General features: G+C 36.1%; 1 protein-coding gene across 7 annotated transcripts in view; it reads left to right on the top strand.

Annotated features, from left to right (window-relative positions):
- Window positions 1-23857, top strand: part of LOC106869829 (uncharacterized) — a 140333-nt gene that overhangs the window by 102058 nt on the left and 14418 nt on the right. For 4 of the 7 annotated variants that reach the window (XM_014915752.3, XM_014915725.3, XM_014915734.3 and 1 more), the window contains 3 exons: window positions 685-725; window positions 12330-12867; window positions 21009-21113. In XM_014915752.3, the coding sequence (XP_014771238.1) occupies window positions 685-725; window positions 12330-12867; window positions 21009-21113 (684 nt within the window). Of the gene's footprint in view, window positions 1-684; window positions 726-12329; window positions 12868-21008; window positions 21114-23206; window positions 23238-23857 lie in introns of all 7 variants that reach the window. The other 3 variants (XM_089346579.1, XM_089346580.1, XM_014915742.3) reach the window with 1 other exon arrangement.

Consider the following 23857-nt stretch of genomic DNA (forward strand, 5'->3'; position numbering starts at 1 on the left):
CCTCTTTCCTCTTACCTTAACTCCCATCCAACGTACAGATGCAACATCCCTCTTCCTTGGGTTTGTTGACTTGCAAGCTACATGGTGACCTTGATAGTGCCAGTAGCATGAAAATAAAAAGCACTCAGTACACACTGTAAAGTGGTTGATGTTAGAAAGAACATCCAGCCATAGAAAGAAACTATGCCAAAGCAGACAGACACTGGGACACAAGGCAACCCTTCAACTCATCAGATCCTTGTCAAACCATCTAACTCATGCAAGTATGGAACACAGATGTAAAATGATGAAAAAAATCTAGTTGAAAATGTGCAGTGTATCCTGTACACTGGTGTATATTTGTTGGCAAATTATTTCATTCATTATATATATACATACACATCTACCCCCTATCTTTTCTTTCTTATTTCAGGAAAATATATACTGTTCTATTCTATCTCTTCTTCTCTCTCTTCACTCTCCTTCTTATACACTTTCTTATTTTGCTCATCTCTCTTCTGTCACATATCCTCTTATACTTTTTTCTCTCTCTCTTTTTAACTCCTTTTGTCCTTTTTCTTTCTCTTTCTCCTTCATTTATCGTTATCAAACACACACACATATTAAATTGGAATGTAAATCTAAATAATATCTCCCCATTATGAATTTATTATCTATCCCCATCTTTATTCTTTTCTTTTCTAGGACCATGTACCTAAAACCTACACTGCACGAAGAACAAAGAGGTAAGAGTTTGAAGTAACCATCTTTCTTTCAGTGTTTTAAAACATCCTCATTGGAAAATGAATTTTTTAAACGTGTTTGAAGCCAAACGCATGACTGATAATTATATTTCCAACAGTAATATCACATTTGTAAGGGTTTTCTATCTTATTAACCTCATCTTCTGTATTTCTGCATACACCATGTTCCAATCTATCTTCTCTTACAGTTTCTAATGCATTGCATTGGCATCTCTCTTTCAGAAGATAATGAAATCATTCATGACAGCCATTTCAATTTCATTAAACATCACTGCAGTCATATTCTGGTATAGTAGTATTTTCCGCAACAATATGCACAAGGATGAGAGTTTATGTGGTGATGCAACCTGCTAGAAATAACTGCCAAATCTCTCTCAGATTACACCCTGCTATCTTAAACAAAGAAATGGTACAATAGATAATGTAGTTCTACATAACTCTAAAAAGTTAGGATGATCATATTTGGGATGTATTTTTCAAGGTTGATCTAGGACTAGCTAAACTACACCACCATCAGCTATGTTTGTAGGCTATGTCCTTTAGTGCTTCACAACTGCCAAATAGCTTTCTTTTCTAATTCTTCTTCTTCCTCCTCTTGATTTGTACATGAAAATCCACTGCACACGTGTGTGTGTGTGTGTATATATATATATATATATATATATACACGTGTGTGTGTACATGTATATATGAAGGCGCAATGGCCCAGTGGTTAGGGCAGCGGATTCGCGGTCATAGGGTCGCGGTTTCGATTCCCAGACCAGGCGTTGTGAGTGTTTATTGAGCGAAAACACCCAAAGCTCCACGAGGTTCCGGCAGAGGATGGTGGCGAACCCTGCTGTACTCTTTTACCACAAGTTTCTCTCACTCTTACTTCCTGTTTCTGTTGTGCCTGTAATTCCAAGGGTCAGCCTTGTCACTCTGTGTCACGCTGAATATCCCTGAGAACTACATTAAAGGTACATGTGTCTGTGGAGTGCTCAGCCACTTGCACGTTAATTTCACGAGCGGGCTGTTCCGTTGATCGGATCAACTGGAACCCTCGACGTCATAAGCAACAGAGTGCCAACAAAGCATGTAATATAGGCTCAGTTTTGTACATAGGATCCAGGTTGATGCTTTGGAGGCATTTAAAATAAAAAAACAATCTGTCTTATATGCCATTGAATATAGTACATAACAGAAAAACCTAGCATTTTGTTTAATCTTTTTATAATACATTTTCATGGGTTCTGAAGATGAATGCTTTGGTGGAGTGAAGATGAAAACAAAGCTCATGATTTTTCACTATGTTGATCTTTGTATGTAGCTAAGATGGATGTTACTGATCTGGTGAAACTAATAAAATCTTGGGAAGGGAACTAGTTACAAATTGATGTTTAACCAGCTGTATCTTGCTCAAATATTTTACCTGTTTTATGATCAAACTGGCCAGATTCGGACTCTTATACCTACTCTACAATATAACTCTAAAAGTAAACAATCATATTGTCAAAATCTCAAAGCTATGAAATAATGCAAGATTAATTCAAAAGAATGTGAATGTATAAGCATTACATTTGACAAAGTAATCTGAATGCTTAAGGATTAAATAAATACAGTGGAGGCGCAATGGCCCAGTGGTTAGGGCAGCGGACTTGCGGTCATAGGATCGCGGTTTCGATTCCCAGACAGGGCGTTGTGAGTGTTTATTGAGCGAAAACACCTAAAGCTCCACAAGGCTCCGGCAGGGAATGGTGGTGAACCCTGCTGTACTCTTTCACCACAACTTTCTCTCATTCTTACTTCCTGTTTCTGTTGTGCCTGTAATTCAAAGGGTCAGCCTTGTCACACTGAATATCCCCGAGAACTACGTTAAGGGTACATGTGTCTGTGGAGTGCTCAGCCACTTGCATGTTAATTTCACGAGCAGGCTGTTCCGTTGATCGGATCAACTGGAACCCTCGACGTCGTAAGCGACGGAGTGCCAACAACAAATAAATACAATATTATGCTCTGCAATCCAGGCCCAACATCATACAGTTGCTGCTCTCTTTTCTATCTGTACTTTTTGACAATCTGGTCCTTTGTAAAGGAATGTGTAGTCCAATACTGTTAAGGATCCATATACTTGCTGCACTAAAAGCAATCAAGGGCTAGGCTTACTTGTTCATTTTACATGTTTTACTATGCTGGTATGAGTTAGATGGGTACTATTTGAAGCAGTTTTTTTTTTATACATGGTTGCTTGCTCTTCCTGTCACCAACCATTATTTTATATAAGAAAAAAAAAAGATGAGCTTTTACTCCACAATTCTGAGAGAGGGAGAGTGAGAGAAGTGTTCACTGGGAACAAACACAACAACACTGTTTTCTTACATGCAGTTTCTGTCTACCACCTACCAATTTTACTCACAAAGCAGTAGTTGACCCAGGACAGTTGTAAGAGCCACTTGCCAAAGATGACATGCAGTGGGACTAAACCTAAGACCACACAGTTGGAAATTGAACTTAACCACATAGCTATAAAGATGTGTTAAATCAATGATTCTCAATTTTTTCTTAACCTATGGACCCCTTTGATTACTATATAACTTTGGTGGGCTCCCATCACCACATGAAGTGTAAAACTAGATATTTCTTTCAAAATTCTTATTTTGTTTTTCACACATTTACCTGTGGAGGTTGAACTATGTAAAATGTTAGACAAAAATTTTGCTGTTTCTTGCAATAGATACAGCAAGATCAATATGGACCCTTAAAACTACTACTGTGAGTTTCCAATTTACTATTTTATTTGTGTGGACCCTCAAAAATCTTATATGGACATCCAAGGGGTCATATGGATCCCAGTTTAGAACCACTGTGTTAGAGCTACCCCTACTGAGGGTTAGAGAAATGTGGTAGGTGAATGTTGGGAGAGTATAATCCAGTTGAATTCTATTATAAATAGTAATATAGAAGACAAGGTTAATAATCTGGGAAAAATCCCTCACTGTTATTCTAGAATTAATTTATTTAAACAATAGAGACATTTATGTAAAATGTATCTTCTCTCACACAGCTGAAGTAAGTTTGTTTTTCAATTTCATCCATCATCAGCTTTTAACATCCATCTTCTATGTTGGCATGGGTTGGATGGTTCGACAGGAACTGACATGTCTGAGGATGGCACCACTCTCCAATATCTGCTTTGGTGAGGTTTCTATGGCTAGTTACCCTTCCTAATTGTAACCACTGGGTGTTTTTTTTCCTCAGCACCAGCATTAGTTAAGTTATCATGCAATATGGGATTACAGCAAAGAGGGAGGCAGCTTTGACCCTTTAGTAGTATTCAGATTATTCTGTCAAATGTAATACTTATTTGCATTACTTTCAATTAATCATAGCTTTGAAATTTCAATGATGTGATTGTGTATTTTTAGAATGACATTGTAGGGTAGGTGTGAGAGACTGGATATTGCCAGTTTGAACATAAAATGGACAGAATATTTTGGCCAGATATGGTTGGTTTAAATGTTAAAGGGTTAAGCTAGTTAAAGTATGAGAGAAGGGGCCAGAACAGGTTTTTTTTGTTGTTGTTGTTGTAGATGAGCTACATAGCTACTTGCGCATTATTATTCATTTCTCTTTCAAAGTGGTGAGCTAGCAGAATCATTAGCTTGTCGGACAAAATGTTTAGTGGCATTTCTTCCAGCTCTTTATGTTCAGCATCCTTTCAGGGTCAGTAAAATAAGTACCAATCAAGTACTGGGGTCAATGTAATTTACTTGCACCTCCCCCTCGAAATTGCTGGCCTTGTACCAAAATTAGAAAGAATTAGTAATTTCTCCTTCCCCTTATTCTCTTCTATCTTTCTCACTCTCACACACACACACATGCAACAAGATACACACATGATTTACAAACACTTCATAAAAAAGACAAACACAGATACACAAAAAAAAAAATCTCTCTTTACTCTCTTCTGTTTCACTCATAAGCACACTCACACATTCAAACTCTTCCATTTCACACAAACACACTGGCTCATATATATATATATATAATATATATATATATATATATATATATATATATATAATTATAGTTCTTTTTTTCCCTTTCCCTTCTAATTCTCTGACTCTTTCTCTCCTATGCAGATTGTTTATTAAAAAAAGAACAAGATAAATAAATTATCTTTTAAAATAGATTTGTGAGTTTTCCCTCTTCAGAAATGCTGAAATGTTGGCTTGAAACTATTTAAGCTATTTTAATTCTGAAGATCTTTGTTATAATTTGGTTGTTTGCCAGCATTGGGTTATAAAAGACATTTATTGTTGAGAATATTGCTGTTGTTTGTTATTCAACTATATTTAAATCCAACTTAAAACAGTTCACCACACTCAGACACACAACTGCACACATACATGTATGCATGTATGTGTATAGCTATAGTTTCTGTCACCTGAAGGATGGATGTTAAAATGATGATGATAAGACCTACTTCTGCTTAAATGAGTAATATGTTATCATGATTTGCTGGAGTTAATTTTCTCTCTAATCAGTACTACTTGGTCATGTCCATATTTAAGTCTCTTTAATTGGCTCAGTCCATCTAGTTGTAAAAACATGCTAATAGTAAGTACACTTCACTGCTGGAAATGTTAGCTTTTGTTCAAAATGGCTTGCATTATTTAGTTTTGAGTTCATATCCTGTCAAGGTGAGCTTTTCTTTTTATCATGCTAGAGTTGATTTATATTTTGTTATGTATCTTGGATGTGAATAGAATTATAATAGAAGATGACTCTCTAAAAGAAGCTCTAATCAAAGTATTTTTAGCTCTAATCAAGTATCCCAGCCATGATCATATTATTTTCTTACACAGTGTATCTGGTGTGACTGGATAATCTGATGTGTCCTTCCTTTTTCCCAGACAGTAAGGTGTGACCTGATGGAGATTTGGTTACTATTTCGAACAGGAGGTTATGTGACCACATGTTTTAACTGATTTTAAAAGACTTCAAATTATTTTTCTAAAAAGCTAATTGTATAATCCATTCATCTAGTGGACTATCATGCACATCGAGGCACTATGTGCCCTGTTAATTTATTTATTTAGTGGAATTTTGGTTCTTTGTTAGGATTACATTTAATTATTCAGTTATTGAGGGGGACTTTTCTTGCTATACATTATAATTCATGTATTGAATATTCTTTTGATTCTGTTATATTATACAAGATGTAAATTATAGTTGGGTATTACAGTGCATTCATGCGAAGAGAGCTTTGGTATTATTTGATAAAGTAATATCAAAATGTTAAGTTATTGGTTAATTGACATTGAATTATGTAAATAGTGCAAAAAATGTAGAAACACTGTCAAAATGAAATGTATAAGTGTGACCTAGTTATCTAATGTGATGTGTCTAGGAGGGTAGTCACTCTGAATAAAACCTGACTTGGACTGTGATGACTCATCCGACCCATGCCAGTTTGGAAAGTAGAAGTAAATTGATGATGACATTGACAACAGCTGAAGGGTGGTCGTAGTGATGATGTTGATAAGTTAGTTTAAAAAAATGTAATAATAACACTAATGTAACACCCAAGAAACAGTCTCTAGACTGCCTAGGAACAACTGTTCATGCTTGACTTCATGCATTAGTGAGTTTGTCACAACAGTTTATGATTGTCTGATAATGTATATCCTACATACAAAACAAAAAAATCCCGTTGTGGTTGACTGCTTATTATACTACTTGGGTTTCTGTGTAACTCTGTCAGTTGGTGACTCCTTGACCTTGTATAAATTTCAATTACATAACAGTAGGGGTTGGGGACAATTTGTAAACCTTGGTTTGTAATGGTGTTTATTAACCATTATAATGCAAAAGTCATCTGTTTTCTTGGATTTCCTTACGCAAGAATAGAATTTAACTAAAAGTGAAGGGACAATGTTTTACTCAGTGATTACTTATATTCTATTATCATTCCTATCCCTTATATCCATCATCATCATCTAATATCCACTCTCCAACTGGCATGGGTTAGACAGTTTGATTGGAGCTGATGAGTCAGAGAGTTGTACCAGGTTCCAACCTGATTTGGCATGGTTTCTACAGCTGGATGGCCTTCCTAATGCCAACCACTCCAGGAGTGTAATGGGTACTTTTCAATAAATGGATGGGGTGGTGAGATAGACTCTCTAAAACATGTTGTTTTTTCAAGTCAAATTTTCTTGTGACTCTTGCCTCTGTCCAATACACCCTTCCCCACTCACTCATCATATCATCTCCCTATTTCTCATCTATCCACCCCCTCCCTTTATACACTGCCACTTATTACCTCCTCCTCCTGGACACACCCCTATTATCCTTTACCTTACTTCTCCCCACAAACTGAGATTCACCATTGGCTGCACTTCCACCTGTATCAATCCTTCACTGCCTTCTATCACCATTTCCAACCACCTGTCAGTCTCTTTTCACACTCTCGCAAACCTACCCATCTTTGATGATTTTGTCTCTGCTCTCTCATGCATCCACCTTCTTGTACCTTGAGGATATGCCCTGATATCTCATCACCATCATCCTTTCTCCCTTTCCAGCAGAAGCAACTATGCATCTTCCTTACAACAAGTCATGTGTTCCTCTTTAACACACTTCAACCTCTCAACACCTGGCAGAAAGCTGCCTCCCTCAATACTACACTTTCTCTCAGTTGATAGGGTCTTGTCTTGCAAGTTACTCAGTGACCTTACAAATGCTGGTGCCATGGAAAAAAGCACCCAGTGTACTCTGAAGTGGTTGGCATTAGGTAGGGCATCCAGCTATAGAAACCATGCTAAAGCCAATGCTGGAGCTTGACATAGTCTTCCAGCTTGGATTTTGTCCAATCCATGCCAGCATGGAAGACAGATGTTAAATGATGATGATATCTTCCTCTTTTGTTTGTCTATATTTTTTGTTTCATATAAAAATCACCCAAAAGAAATTCTTCAGTGATTTCTCATTCCATTTTAATATTTTTATAACCAAGTTTCTCAAAATAAAGCTACAAAGGCTGTTACTGTCCAGTGAGTTTTAAATGGAGGCAAATATGAGTACTAAGACAGGTAAAATGTTTATTGAAAAAGAACAATTTTTACTGATCAGGATTGGGACTTGTTAGATTAGTTCCAAACAATGAAACTCCCTTGAATGAGAAATTGGATAGAATCTAGTTAATCAAAATAGTGCAATGTAGTTAACATTTTTCTTAAATTTTTCAGTTGATGTATTAAAGGTAAAGAAACAAAAAAAAAAAAAAAATTTTTAGAAAGCCCCCAACAGGAAGTTGGTACTAAATAGAATCAGTGCAATTGAAGGAACAGTTGGTTCAGTCTATTTGAATAAGGTGCCACAGAGATTATGTATCAGTGAATTTTTAAAGTTTAATACTTTCCCTGCCATGAAAATCATGGCAGCTAATATACTATAAAATGAAATATTAGTTGTATATCTGAGTAAAACATTTTTTTAACTAGGTGCACATATTTTTTGTGTGAGATTATTACCCCTTTGCTACATCCCTATTTATGACATACAGCCATTGTTCTGTTTTTTTATTTTCAACCCCTAAATCTCTTTGTCATCATTATCATCATTATTTAACATCTGTTTTCTGTGTTGGAATGAGTTGGACAGTTCATCAAGTTCTGGCAAGCCACAAGGCTGTGTTGAGCTCCAGTGTCAGCTTTGGCATGGTTTCTATGGTTGGATGCCCTTTCTAATGTCAACCACTTTACAGTGTGTACCACTTACTTTTCTCAAGCACCCAGCACCAGTGAAGTTGCCAATTGACTTGCAAGACAAGAAAGAAAAATGAGGAAGAAAATCCCCTTCAACTAAGTGGGGGGGGGGTATTTGAGAGAAGGGAGGTGGCTTTATGCCAGGTATTGAGAGGGACAAGTACAGGTTTCTTGCAATAGTGAAGATATATGGCTACCTCACATTTTATAAGGGTGGGAGTAACTGGAAAGAAGAGATGGTAGGATGCCAGAGCAAATCCTTCAGGGTACATGATGAGCACAAGAGGATGTAGACTGTAGATTTAGGAGGGGGTTTGGTTCAAAAGAATGTGTGGGGAGAGTGAGAGATGGTTGGAGATAAGAATAGAGGTGAATAGCTAGTAATATAGCTAGTAATGAACAAAGGTGGAGGTGTGGTTGATGGGAAATACCATTGTGGAGAGAGAAGGGGTAAAGATGGGATAGATACAAATGGCTCAGGAAGGAAGCTAGGTCAGAAGGTGGTTATAATTTAAAGATAAGGTGTAACAGTTGTCGCCATGCAAATCAAATTAATGACTCACATGAATATATTAGTCATTGATTTAAAGCAGTGTTTTTCAACAAATGTGTTGCAGTATTTCCAGGTGTTAGCAATGTTTCTAATGTTGCTGCAAGATAATTAAGTTTACAACTACCATTAACTATTTTGTGATCATATTTCCAGTGAAATACACTACTTATGTGTTTTAACTAATATTGAAATTAATCAATATTAATCTGGTGTTTCGAACTTAACACTGGATTCTGACTTAAAATTGTGATGGAAGATTTTAATTTGAATGTAACTACTGAAAAATGTTGTGTATAAAGAAAAATCAGAAGAGTTTTAGGAGTATACATAGAACTTGTCCTTATTTTTGATTTTATATTAAGTGACCTCATCCAATCAGTATGCATAAATGTCTGAAGTATTGATGGATCTGGGTTATTTGGTGGTAACTCTTCATTGAACCTAATTTTAGATGAATCTTTCAATATTTTACCACTGATTTTTGTATAGGTCATCTGTGTATTAGAATCACCCCTTGCAGTTGGCTCTTTCTAGCCCTTTTTTAAAGTATTAAATGGTTAAGAGTTCACTTCCACTACTCATAGGATGTGGGTCTCTTTTTCCCATAAAAGGATTTGATGGGGAAAAGAAACAAGCTAACAAAGCACCAATACAGTGATCCAGCTTCCTGTAGTATAAACTACATTTCTCTTGTTAACTAAATGGACTGGGCCATCCACAGTTAAATGTTTTGTTACAGAAACAACGAATTTTTAAAGACAGGATACAAATACTTGACCCATGCCAGTGCCCTTATCATTCTAGCACAATAATGATGAGAAGAAAAGGCACCACACATACAACTTTTTGTCAAAGAAGCAAACTCCTTATCCTCATCACCATTGTAACTTGTCAGGCAGTAGTGTTGTATTGAAAAGACCTCTAGGCTCCCTTGAAATCGCTAAGATTTCAGCTGACGGAAAGCAATGTATTGCTGCAACTTCAATCTATTACATCATCATTTAACATTTTGTTCTATGCTAGCATGGATTGGGTGTGTTGATAGGATCCGAAAGGTCCAGAACTGTATTGTGCTCCACTGTCTACTTTGGCATGGTATCTATATCTATAGCTGGATGCCATACAGCTCATTGATATGCTGTGAAATGTATCTTGGTGCGCTGCAAAAATAATGAAATTATGAGGGTGGGCTGAAAAGTTCATATGAAGGAGTGATGCTGGAGCTGTTAAATCTTGCATGCATTAATTTCAGCTCTTCTTATTAATAACGGCATTGTTACTTTCCATGTAAACTGACATCTGACTGTTCAAAGAAGACTTCAAAAGTAACTAGTAGCAACTTATCTTGAAAATGGACAAAATTTGGCATCGTGGTGTTATCAAGTACCTGCAGAAAAATAGTTTAGCCCCTAAAGACATTCATGCTGACATGGTTGCTACATTAGGGGATTATGCTCCAGTTTTATCAACAGTGCTAAAGTGGGCAGCTGAATTTTTAAGATTACCCAAGTTATGGACATCTTACTACCGAGGAAAACATTGATCATGTTCACCACATGGTGATGGATGACAGGCAATTGATCAAGCAGTCAATGCTATTAGTATATACCGTGAGTGAGTTGAGAATATTCTGCACAATGAACTTGGCATGACAAAGGCTTCTGCTTGGTGGATGCTACATCTTCTGACACCTGATTAAAAGTGCACCAGCCTGATTGCATCACAGGAAAATCTGAAATTGTTTGAGGCAGGTCCAGCTGGTTTCCTTTGAATGTATCCTAACACAGGATAAATGTTGGGTTCATCACCTTGAGCAAAGTCAAAAACACAATGGATGCAGTAGAAACATCTCTCCTCACTTGCTCCAAAGAAAGTCAAGGTCGCTTCATCTGCAGGGGAGGTAATGGACTCAGTTGTTTGGGATGCAAGAGGCTTTGTGTGTATTATCTTCAAAGGGGCCATACCATCAAAGGAGAGTACTGTGCCAAGTCGTAGCAGTTATGAAAGGCTATCAAGACCAAACGCCCAGGGAAACTGATGAAAGGGGTCGTTTCATCAGGACAATGCTCCAGCACAAAGGCTCTTGGTTTCAATGGCTGCTGTGCACGACTGTAGCTTTGAATGGGTTGATTGCCCTCCCTATTCTCCTGATTTGACCACATCTGACTATCATCTGTTTTCTGATATGAAAAAAACACTTTGCTGGGAACCAGTATTGTAGTGATGATGACATCATATTTTTTGACTAACAGCATGAAGGCCTCTTCACCAATGGGGTCCAAGCACTGCAACACCAATGGAAGAAGTGTGTGGAGCACAATGTGTGCAGGGGGCTATGTTGAAAAATAAACTTCATTTTGTCACATTCTATGAGAGTGTCTTGGTCAGCTTATGAACTTTTCAGTTGACCCTTATATATTGAAAAGATGGAGAAAATGCAAACTGAACTCTTATGGTTTTTTTATTTACTGAAGTAATAAACAATTTTTTTGTAGGTTAAATCATATTCATAGGCTAAAATATGTAAATACATTTTGTAATGCAATTTTTTTTTTCTTTACTTTATGCCAAACTATCCCCAAATATTTTTATCTGCTATAAAGGGCACTGAATATAAAAGTACAGTTTGATTATTACTTATCAAGAATTATAAAATATCAATGGAAAACAGGTAAGGGTTGGCAACAGGAAGGGCATCCAACCACAGAAAATCTGCCTCAATGAATTCCATCAGACTCATTCAAGCATGGAAAAGTGATGTGTAATCAATGGTGGTGATGATTGACATTTTGATCAATTTCCCAAATTTTTTTTGATTAAAGAATCAAAAAAATTTGGGAAATTGATCAAAATGTCAATCATCACCACCATTGATTACACATCACTTTTCCATGCTTGAATGAGTCTGATGGAATTCATTGAGGCAGATTTTCTGTGGTTGGATGCCCTTCCTGTTGCCAACCCTTACCTGTTTCCAAGCAAGGTAATATTTCCCCACGACTGTATATGTTTTCTCTGAAGATTGGAAAAAAAGATGTTTTTTTAAATTTTTTTTTTATGAGAGTGACAATAACATCAAGATGAAACACAAATGTGCACTATATATAAAACTAGCCTGTTTCAGCTTCTGTCTACCAAATCCACTGATGAGATTTTGTTGACTTGGAGTTACAGTAGAAGTCACTTGCCTAAGTTATCATGCAGTGAGATTGAACCTAAATAAATCATAATTTGAGAATTGATTGATGTGTCAATTTGATTTCTTTATCTTTTTTCTTGTAGCCCATCTGATCTCGATGCTGACTTGGAAGATAATCAAGATTATGATAGTGCAGTTAGCCAATCAGAAACTAACCTAACTCTGATTGGTCAATCAGAGCCAGCATCATCAGGTGCTAAGACAAGTTACAAGCCCTACAGAAGTTCCCGAAGTCCTTACTCTCCACCCAGTTCTAGTTTCCGAGTATTGGGGAGTGACCAAGAATCTAAAACTCCTACTTGCTCCAACTCTTCTTCATCCTCTTCTTCTGTGATGTCCCGCTACAAAGAGATTGAATCTGGAAAGAATCCCCGTGAGCCTACATTACAGTCCCAGATAAAAAAAAGAGACCTGCATCATTGTCCAGATAGTGACTACCAGCGTCCAGTTTCAAGTCAGTCCTCCCAAGTGCAGGACAGTTGGCAGTCACAGTCTACTTATAACCAAAGCCATCTGCCATCTCTGAAAGAAAATCCAAACTACAATGTGAAATCATACAAAGAAAACTGGTGCCAGGGTTCCCAACAGCAACAATCACAAGAAGAATATTCATTAGATAAGGTATGATTTTTTTTTGTTTGATTCTCTGTGTTGTCATTGTCATCACCAATCTATTGCTGCTGCCATGACTTTAACATCCACCTTTCCAGGTTTGCATGGGTCAGACAGAAGTCATTGAAGCAGATTTTTTTCAGTGGTTAATTCCTTTTCTGTTGCCAACCTTTATTTACTTCCAAACAAAAGTAACATTTTCCCATAACCAGACATGTTTCCATGGAAGATTGGAAATGAATGACACTGCTTGTTTGATGGTGATTTGTTCATAACTATTACACAATGTCAAGACAAAGAGGCACAACCACACATATATACATACACATATATATATGACCAGTGTCTTTCAGTTTCTGTCTATCAAGTCCACTCACAAAGCTTTGGCCAGCTTGAAGAATAAGACACTTGCTTATGGTGCCACAAAATGGAACTGAACCTGAAACTATATGATTGAAAGGCAAACTTCCAAACCACACATCTCTGCCTATGTGTCTATTCTAAATGATTAGCAATAGTATGCTTCAGTAACTGAAATATGATGCTATAGTAAACATTACAGTAATGTAAAATTAAACAGTGTTTCACAAAATAATGCCATATATTTAAATGACTGTCTATACAGAGTGTATTAATAGTATAGAAAATGCAGAATGGTTTTAGAACAGATGTTTAACTAGTTTGAAAAATTCTAAACATAATAGTACTAAAATAAGAACCAAGCAACACTGGTTATGTGCTGCTAATTAACTGTTTCTCTTTTGCATAGTATCCACATAGGTTGTTGAAACCACTAAGGTGAGCAGTAACAGCTTAAAACAACAGTTACCTTTTATGTATGTGTATATAAGATATTACAAATATTTGTAATTTATGAGATGGTCTTTGACACTAACAGTTTAATCTTAAATTACCTCTTTGTAATAAATTACAAAAGACCTGTAACCATCATCATTTTCATCAGCCTTCTTTCCATGCTGGCATGGGTTAGATGGGTTGTCTCGCTTAAGTCCATTCTTATTCAGTGTTGTAAAGGTGTCTGGCTTGGTTGTTAGGATGTTGCCCTCACAATCACAAGATCATGGCTTTGATTCCAGGACCAGGTGATGCATCGTGTTCTTCATTAAAAAAAAAAAAACATCATTTCACATTACTCCAATCTACTCGTCTGTAAATGAGTAACCCTGTAACGAACAGGCATTGCATTCAGGGGGAATGTTATGATTTTGGTCACTTGTACACCATAGAAACCAGGTAGCTGGCCCTATGAGACCTAGAACTTGAGACAGCCATGCCCAGGTGTTGATGATGATGATGGTGGTGGCAGTGGCGGTGTCGTTAGTGTCATCCTAAATGAGTCAGAAAAGTGTATTTCACTCAGATGTTTCAGTCTTGTCACTTGTAGAAACCATGCCAAAACTGAAGCTCTGAGCAAGACAGGTCTCCAACTCATTTAGGAGGGTAGTAACTCTAAATAGGAACTGATTTGATAAGATAATCCCCACAACCCATGCAAGCATGGGAAAAAGATACGTAAAGCTAAAATGATATTGGTGATGATTATGGTGATTAGAGGTTATTGTAATAAACAAGAAATAACTAATTTAAGATTAGATGATTGCAGGGTTTTATAATAAATTGCAAAGAGGTAATTAAATTTAAGACTAAGTTGTCAATGTCAGTGACCTGGTCATAAATCTTCAAAATATTTTGATACTTAATAGTATATAAAATCTATTACAAAATACTAATTTTAAAAAAAGTGATTACAGCAGTGTGTGTGCGCACGTATGTGCATTTAATGATAGTAATGACACTACAACAGTTGTTTCAGTCTCAAGACAAACTCTAATCAAATCTCTTGTTAAATAAATGAACACAAGTATTTTATGACTTCAATATATCTAGCATATCCTGAGTGTACAGATTTTCTTGTTAGAAATATTTACTATGTGACTTAGTGAGGGGAAAAATCCTATGTAATCACTGAAGCTGCTAGAAATAGCAACCAAGTATCCCTTGTGTCACAACCTACTGAATTAAAGATGGATGGACACATCAAATAATAAATTTTTTATATATTAATACATTGTATCTATTTGATCAGAGTTGACCTGGGGGAATAAACCATAACAAGGAGATGCAAGCATCCCCTGCATTATTGAAGTACTATGTTCTTGAAAATTTTGCTATAGCACAAATCTATTTTCTCACTGACTTCAAGGTTATGGCATGACTTCTATTCTGCAAGACTTTATTCTTCCTACAGGTTTGATATACTGTTAATACTACTATAATAACTGAAAATCTGAATATTGTTTGAAGTTATGTAAATATCCTATGAATATTTAGAGTTCTATCAAATCCACATTTTTATATAAAAGACTTACTATTTACTAAGTGTTGTTCAAAAGGTATTTCACAAGAGAATTCCTTAGTATTGAGGAAGTGACTTCAACAATAATATGAGTCTGCTTCTTTCTGTTGAATATTATGTGTCACTTCATGATTTAAGTACTAATTAGCTGTCTGCCCACTGACTGTCAGAAATGCAATGATATTAAAGTACAGAAGATATCTATATGTATGTGTATGTGCATGCATACATACATGTTAAGGTGTGTGGCCTAGTGGTAAGGGTGTTTCACTCACAATTGCAAGATTGTGGCTTTGATTCCTGGACCAGTTAGTGTGTTGTTTTCTTTAGTGAAAGCATTTCAATTCATGGTGCTCCAGTTCATTTAGCTTTAACCCATTAGCATTTAAGCCAGCCATGTCTGGCCCAAATATTCTGCTTGGTTTATGTTCAAACTGGCTTGATCCAACCTCTCACACCTACCCTGCAATGTCATTCTAAAAATAAACAATGACCTCTTTGAAATCTCAAAGCTATGAGATAATACAGGATTAATTTTATAAAATGTGAATATATAAGTAATACATTTGACAAAGTAATCTGAATGCTAAAGGGTTAAGTGAGTAACAGTAATGGATGGCCATTTTGTTCAGGGAGCATATTGTGATCTCAGTCACTTATACACCATGGAAACAGGGTAAGTGGTCCTAGGGCTTGAGACAATACCTTGCATGGCTTAATGGTTAGAGCATCGAGCTTATGATCATGAGGTTGTGAGTTTGATTCCCAGACCGGGTTGTGCGTTGTGTTCATGAGCAAGTCACTTTATTTCACGTTGCTCCAGTTCACTCATCTGTAGAAGTGAGTTGTGATGTTACTGGTGCCAAGCTGTATTGGCTTTTGCCTTTACCTTGGATAACAATGGTGGCATGGAGAGGGGAGGCTGGTCTTCTATAAACAACCTTGCCCAGATTTGTGCTTAGTGGGGGAACTTTCTAGCTGCAATCCCATGGTCATTCATGACTGAAGGGGGTCTTTACTTTTTTACTACCACTATGTTTTTGTCACGGAGAAAATTTTTCACTGTAGACAATTTTCTTTATAACAAAACACAACGAATGGCTTTCTTACAAGCTTGAATATGTTGCAAGCATAAGAAAACAGGTAGCAACCTTATATTTATACTCACCACTGCTTAGCACTTCCACCTCATAATATCTTGTATATATTTATTTATTATTCATTAACAAGAATAGTATTGACAGTAACTTTGATGATTTGGTCTGCTTCACCTTCATTGGACTATCATTATCATCATTGTTGTGCATCTGTTTTTTCTGGCATGGGTTGGATGATCTATTCTATTGCAGAGTCACACCATTTATTGTGACCCTTTTATCATCAAGATAAATATTTAAAAAAACCTCAAAAAACCCACCAGTCCTTGTTGTTTCATATGCCATCTGTTTTTGGTGTGTTTTTTAATGGCTGGTCACTCTTCTTGTTGCTATATCATTCATACCCAACTAGAAAGGGCAATAACTTCGAATAAGAAAGACAGTGATGACCCATCCAGCCCATGCTAGCAAGGAAAAGTGAATGTAAAATGATAGTAATAATGTTGACATCAACAATGAACTTCGTTTCGTTATCTTGATAGAGGAGTTGCAGTGATAGTAGAACAGGTTAGAAAAAGATGGAAAACCCATTTGCTGGTGGAAGACAGAATTATTTCATGGTTTAGTTACAGAATAGGGAAAAATCCCCTCACATGTGAAAGGATAGATTATTATTGGACACTGGAATGCATTGACAATGAACTGTTTAAGAAGTTCATCTTCACAACCAAGCGGTCTTCAGTTTGATTGAACTGTACAACACCTTAGGCAAGTGTCTTCTGCCATACCTTTATGCCGACAAATGTCTTAGGAGTGGAAGTTGTTTGATGTGTGGAAACCTGACTGTGTCTATGTATCTTTCAGACATGTGTTAGAATATAAATATTCTATTAGTTGTCTCAGTCATTGGACTGTGGCCATGCTTGGATGCTACCTTGAAGGGTTTAATCGAACAAATCAACCCTGATACTTATTGTTTAAGTCTGGTACTTATTCTGTTGGTCTATTTTGCTGAACTGCTAAGTAATGGGTATGTAAACAAGCCAACACAAGTTAATAAACAGTGTTTGAAGAAGACAAACATAAACACAAAGATACACACACACACACACACACACAGCTGAATTCCATACAGTTTCCATCTTTCAGATTCACTCACAAGGCTTTGGTTGGCATGGGGCTATAGTAGAAGACACTTGCCCTTGGTGCCATGCAGTGGCACTGAACCTGGAACCATGTGGTTGCAAAGCAAGCTTCTTCACCACACAGCCATGCCTGTACCTATATTGGTGAAAAAACTACAAATATGGTTCACACATATACTTTTGTATACAAACTACAAGCTTCTTTTTACTTTCTGTCTACCAAATTCCACTCACAGGATTTTCAATAGCCCGTGGCTATACTGGAAGACACTTGCTCAAGGTGCCATGCTGTGAGACTAAACCAAAGACCACATGGTCATGAAGCAGTCTTCTTAACCACACAGTCTTGTTTGTACTTATCCACACCTTCACCTTTATACACCACACCTGCCCAATATAAAATTAAAATAAATAACCACAAATAATGCATCATGTAAAGATAAGACTAAAATTTATAAATTCTGTGCAATGTTTTTTGCGATATTCAATATTACAAACATTGATATGAGACAGAAAAGTGAAATCTTAGAATCCTGGTATGCCCCTACCCAATATGCTTCTTTGTCTAATCACATTAAATTAGTGGATTAGAGTGTTATATCCTTATCTTGGCACTCCGTTGCTTACGACGTCGAGGGTTCCAGTTGATCCGATCAACAGAACAGCCTGCTCGTGAAATTAACGTGCAAGTGGCTGAGCACTCCACAGACACATGTACCCTTAACGTAGTTCTTGGGGATATTCAGCGTGACACAGTGTGACAAGGCTGATCCTTTGAATTACAGGCACAACAGAAACAGGAAATAAGAGTGAGAGAAAGTTGTGGTGAAAGAGTACAGCAGGGTTCACCACCATCCCCTGCCGGAGCCTCGTGGAACTTTAGGTGTTTTCGCTCAATAAACACTCACAACGCCCGGTCTGGGAATCGAAACCACGATCCTATGACCGCGAGTCTGCTGCCCTAACCACTGGGCCATTGTGCCTCCACTATATCCTTATAATAATGCATTTAATTAAATACTTGGGAGGAGGATCCTTGTGCTTCAAGGATGTGGTAGGTGTGTACCATGAACATGTAATTAATATATTGGTAGAGGTTAAAAGAGACAGCAACAATATGTATTCAAGTCCAAATGCAATAGTGAAAAGTAAGGACTAGATATGATGCCTATTTATAGTTATGACTTTCATCCCTCTTTCACTTTACAAACAAACTACTACACTGCAAAGAAGTTCCACAAAATAGCAAAGTACAATGATTTGAAGATATAAATAACAAAACTGTTGCAACATAAAAAAAACAAACAAAGCAAGACAAGAACCAACAACAATTCCTGTAGTGTTTATTGTGCTTGGGTTAATGAGAAAATGTGCCGACCAGTCTGTCAAATAGCTGGCAACAAGTTGCATGAAATACAAAACATTTCTCCTTAACTGCACTGCTCATTATACTTTTCAGAGAGCATTGTCTTCATGAAAGACCTTGTACATTATATATTTTCTTAAATGTTGTATTGTATTTTTGCTTTGTCTACTTTTGTTTTAGTTGTTTTTTTAGTTAGTTATTTATATGTGTGTGGTTCGTATGTAGCATGTATATTATGTAACATTGTAGTTAACCCTTCAGCCAAGATAGTACCGTCATACTTAATGAGGAAAAAGAAAAAAAATTGAATTAATTAATGAAAGTCAGGTGTACACAGCTGAGGCAATATTTAATTAAAATAGCTATCTATTTGTTGTTGGCACTCCGTTGCTTACGACGTCGAGGGTTCCAGTTGATCCGATCAACGGAACAGCCTGCTCATGAAATTAACGTGCAAGTGGCTGAGCACTCCACAGACACGTGAACCCTTAACGTAGTTCTTGGGGATATTCAGCGTGACACAGTGTGACAAGGCTGACCCTTGGAATTACAGGCACAACAGAAACAGGAAGTAAGAGTGAGAGAAAGTTGTGGTGGAAGAGTACAGCAGGGTTCACCACCATCCCCTGCCGGAACCTCGTGGAGCTTTAGGTGTTTTCACTCAATAAACACTCACAACGCCCGGTCTGGGAATCGAAACCGCGATCCTATGACCGCGAGTCCACTGCCCTAACCACTGGGCCATTGTGCCTCCACATAGCTATTTATATATCATATATATTGTGTATGTAATGTTGATAGTACAAATACTGCAGCAACTGGCCTGAGATAGCATCACTTATGGACTTGTTTTCAAAACATAATAAATACCAGAGAGAGACAGAAATTACACCCAGCACCTACCAGCAAGAGCACCAGATTCATTTTGGACTTACTGAGCTTTTGCAATGGTGCATACTTGCAGCCAGCCACATGCTTGGACAAAAATTCATGATCTCTGCTATAGGGAAAAATGAATAAAACATTCAATTATGTTACGAAAAGGCCCTTAAATGCCAAAATGCATCTGGCTTCACACTGGCTGCTGCTGCTGCAGCTGGTATGAATTTTTTTGTCTCACTTTCTCTGATATTTATTGCATTTTAATACAAAATGTTCATAAGAGATGTTATCTTAAAACAAATATGGCAATAACTGGCTATCAACTGTGTATACATTAAGTATGATACACAGATGGCTATTTTAATTAATAAAAGTTATGTAATGAAATGGCAAAATATTAGCACAATATAATGGTGCTAACTTTACTGTTCATTTGTGCTGATGGTGTCTCTAATTTTCCTCAGTAACTTAGGATAATTTTTGATGCTTACTTTTGTTTGTTATTGTACACCAGTATAGTGATTCTTTAACCTGTTTGGCAAATACAGTACTGAATATGCTTCTCCAAGGTGTGATAAACACTGAAACATGCCTAGTGTTGTCTCCTCTTCTTGTCAAAATCAGATGTTATCAGTATTGGTCATTGAGCAACTTTATAATTCTCCTCACTACATAGTTTTATTAGATGGTTTAAAATTTTTTTTTTCCTTCCTACATAATGTATGACAGCACTAACTTCACTTATTTTGTGAAGTTAGTGCGGAGTCATTTCACTTGTTCCTAGATGATGACACTGGAAATGATGCATACAGATAATGAATTAAAGTGAAAAAATATATATATGATAATGATCATCATTGTTTTAACTTCTGCTTTTCCATGCTTTCATGGGTTGGATGAAGTTTATTGAAGTAGAATTTCTACGACTAGACACCCTTCTTATTGTCAACCTTCATTTGTTTCTTAGTAAGATATTTATTTCCCCATGGCCAGACATGTTTTTGCAGAATATTGGAAGTTTATGACACTTTGTGTGACAGTCTTGTTTACAACTAGCACAATGTCAAGACTAGATGACACAAACATACATATTATATATATAATGGGCTTCTTTCAGTTTCTCACTTCCCCAAGGTGCCATGCAGTGGGACTGAACCAGAATCCATGTGGTTGGGAAGCAAACTTCTTAACCACACAGCCTTGCTTGCACCTATTTATAATGATAATAGTAATAATAGGAAAATAAATGATTTTAAAAAATCACTTTTGATTTTTGTTTTCAGCTCCTCAACCGAGAGCGTGAAGAGAACCGACGCCTTATAAAATTACTTGATGACAAAGATCGACGGATTGCTGAGTTAGAAAAAGAAATAGCACTTCTGAACAAGGTAAGATGATAGATACTTGTGATCATCTTCAAACAGTGTCAGTCGTAACAGATTTATAGATGATTCTTTGAAAAGATTTTCCTGTGTTGGCCAATTTTTCAGGAAATTTATTTCCCAAGATTAAAGGAGTTGAAAGTATGTCATAGATTAAATATATACTGTCCTGAAAATTTGCCAGAAATAAAATATATGGATCCCAATTGTACATTCAGGCATCTAATTATACTGTCTCCAAAATATACTTTCATAAAAATTGTCTTAGAAATATATATAATCATATAAAATATATTGTCCTGTAAATATTCATCAGGTAAATAATATTGTTTTGAAAATATAAATTAAATGGAATATATATTTTCTGTAAAATTTACAACAAATACATTAATTATACTTATAAGTAAAATTCAACTGAAATTATTTCAATATTTTTTTTTTCTTATTTAAGTAACTTTGTATCTTATGTTTGTTTTAATGAATTAAGGTAGTTATATTAGTTAATGGATATATTCTGATATTTATGTTGAACATATTTTACTTTAAAAAAGTTATTTAAAAAAGATTATAATTAGTGAAGAGTTTTATAGTTTGCTTGAAGCATTGTGATACAGAAATAAGTATTCTGATCATGGGTCTTTAAAGGTTATTCAATTTTCCTCTATGCATTGTTAGAAGCTCTTCTCCTTTCCTTTTTGGTTTATTATAATTAGTGTTGAAGTGGAAAAAATGCATAATTTTGAACAGTGACAATGCAAGGCTTGAGAGGGCTCTTTAGTGTTGGTGATGGCAAAGTAACAACTATAGTGGTACACTCTGTAAAGTGTCAGGTATTAGGAAGGGTATCCAAATGTAGAAACCATACCAGAAATTGAGACTTTAGAGGAAAATGGTCCTCCTATCTGTTGAATCCTGTCAAACTGTCCTACCCATGGCTGCAAGGAAAGTGAATGTAAAATAATGCTGATGGTGATTTAGTTTATGATACTTAGTAATGAAAAAATAAAAACATAATGATAGTTGTTACTGTAAAACTATGAAACAACTACAGCAGAATTGTTTGTTCTTTTTTTTTTTACTAGTAAGGTTGAGGTGTTTAAATATATTGATGTGGTTACCTGTATCATAATGTCTTGAAATAAGTATCGCAGATGGAACATTCATGATCTAGTATTTTATCCATGAGTGGAGGTGCATAGCTTAGTGGTTAGGGTGTTGGACTCATAAGATTGTGGTTTCGATTCCTGGACCAGGTGACGCACTGTGTTCTTGAGCAAAACACTTCATTTCACATTGCTCCAATCCACTCAGCTGGCAAAAATGAGTAATCCTGCAATGGACCAGCATCCCATCCAGGTGGGATATATATATTCCATGAAACTGGGAAACTGGCCCTTATCAGTCAGTATGACTCGAGAAAGTAACCTTACCTTTTTTTATACTTATCCATGGTAACTTATTTGCAGTTAGGGAGTCTAAACTTGTGAAGACTGTTTGTTGTCCAGTGCCTTAGTGATCTGAGTTCAGACCCTGCCAGTTTAACTTTGCCTTATATCATTCCAGTGTTGACAAAATGCCATTATAAATTCCACTAATTATACCTGCAAAAATGAACTTTCTTGCCCAGACGAATCAATAAATTATATTGATCATATGTCCTGAAAATATTCAAATTAAATAAATAGTAGTTTAGTATTATTATGAGTGATCTTCTATAGCAAAAATATGTAATTTCTTGACCGCCAAAATCTATTACTTAATTTGTGAAGATTTTCTTTCAAATGGCCTTATTTATACAAAATCATATTGTAAAAAATAAGAAAATAATCATGCTTTTCTATCTGTTAGTCTGATATCTAAAATATTACACAGCATGATACATGGGAAAATTATCAGTTATTACTGTGTTACATATTCTACAGATGGAATATACCATTTGCTTAGTGTAAAGTTTTATTTCATATTTATTTTATATCTTCTCAGTGACTAAAATCGTAATGAATCCTTTAAACAAATATTTTTACAATGTCCGTATAGAAATTTCTAGAAATTTGTGTTTGCTTCGTCTTCAATTTTTTTTGCCTGTTTTCCCTGTACAGCAACACTGACCAATACATGTGGAATATGCAGGTAAAAAAAATTTCACCTGCATGGATTGAATATTAGTGGAACATCAGTGTGTGTAGTTGTGTGACTAAACTGCAGCATGTCCACTTGTAAACCATCTTGCTTGATATTTGCCTTGCCCAGACTACTTCTTATTGTTGTTGTTATTATATAGTCCCAGGTCAGCCCTGAGCAAGCAGTCACTTCCACCTTACTGCCTTGCCAGGCTGCATATCTTTCTCCCTCTTTCTTTCTATATACATCTCTTTCTCTACCCTCTTCCTTTCTCTCACTTTATCAATCTGTGTTGTATATATAATTCTGTCATGGTTGTATATATTTGTTAAAATAAAACACTTATGGTTTGTTTTGTTTTAAGTACCCCTCAGCTGTAAGGAAGGTAGCTTGAGAAGCTGCATTTTTAATGTGTTTCCAAAGTGCATTAGCAATGTCAATAAAGTTGAATACTTTACTCACTAGAAACCTGCTACTGCACCTTGCAATCCACCACCCTCACTAAGGAAAATATTTTCCCCAGAATTTAACATTTATTTAATGGAGTTTCACCCAAGGTGACAACACAAATATATAGAATCTTTTAAATAGTTTATAATGGGAAACTAATTTCAACTGAGTTACTTCAC

Source organism: Octopus bimaculoides, chromosome 2 (genome assembly GCF_046866305.1).
Source record: "Octopus bimaculoides isolate indiv1 chromosome 2, ASM4686630v1, whole genome shotgun sequence".
Taxonomy (NCBI): Eukaryota; Metazoa; Mollusca; class Cephalopoda; order Octopoda; family Octopodidae; genus Octopus; species Octopus bimaculoides.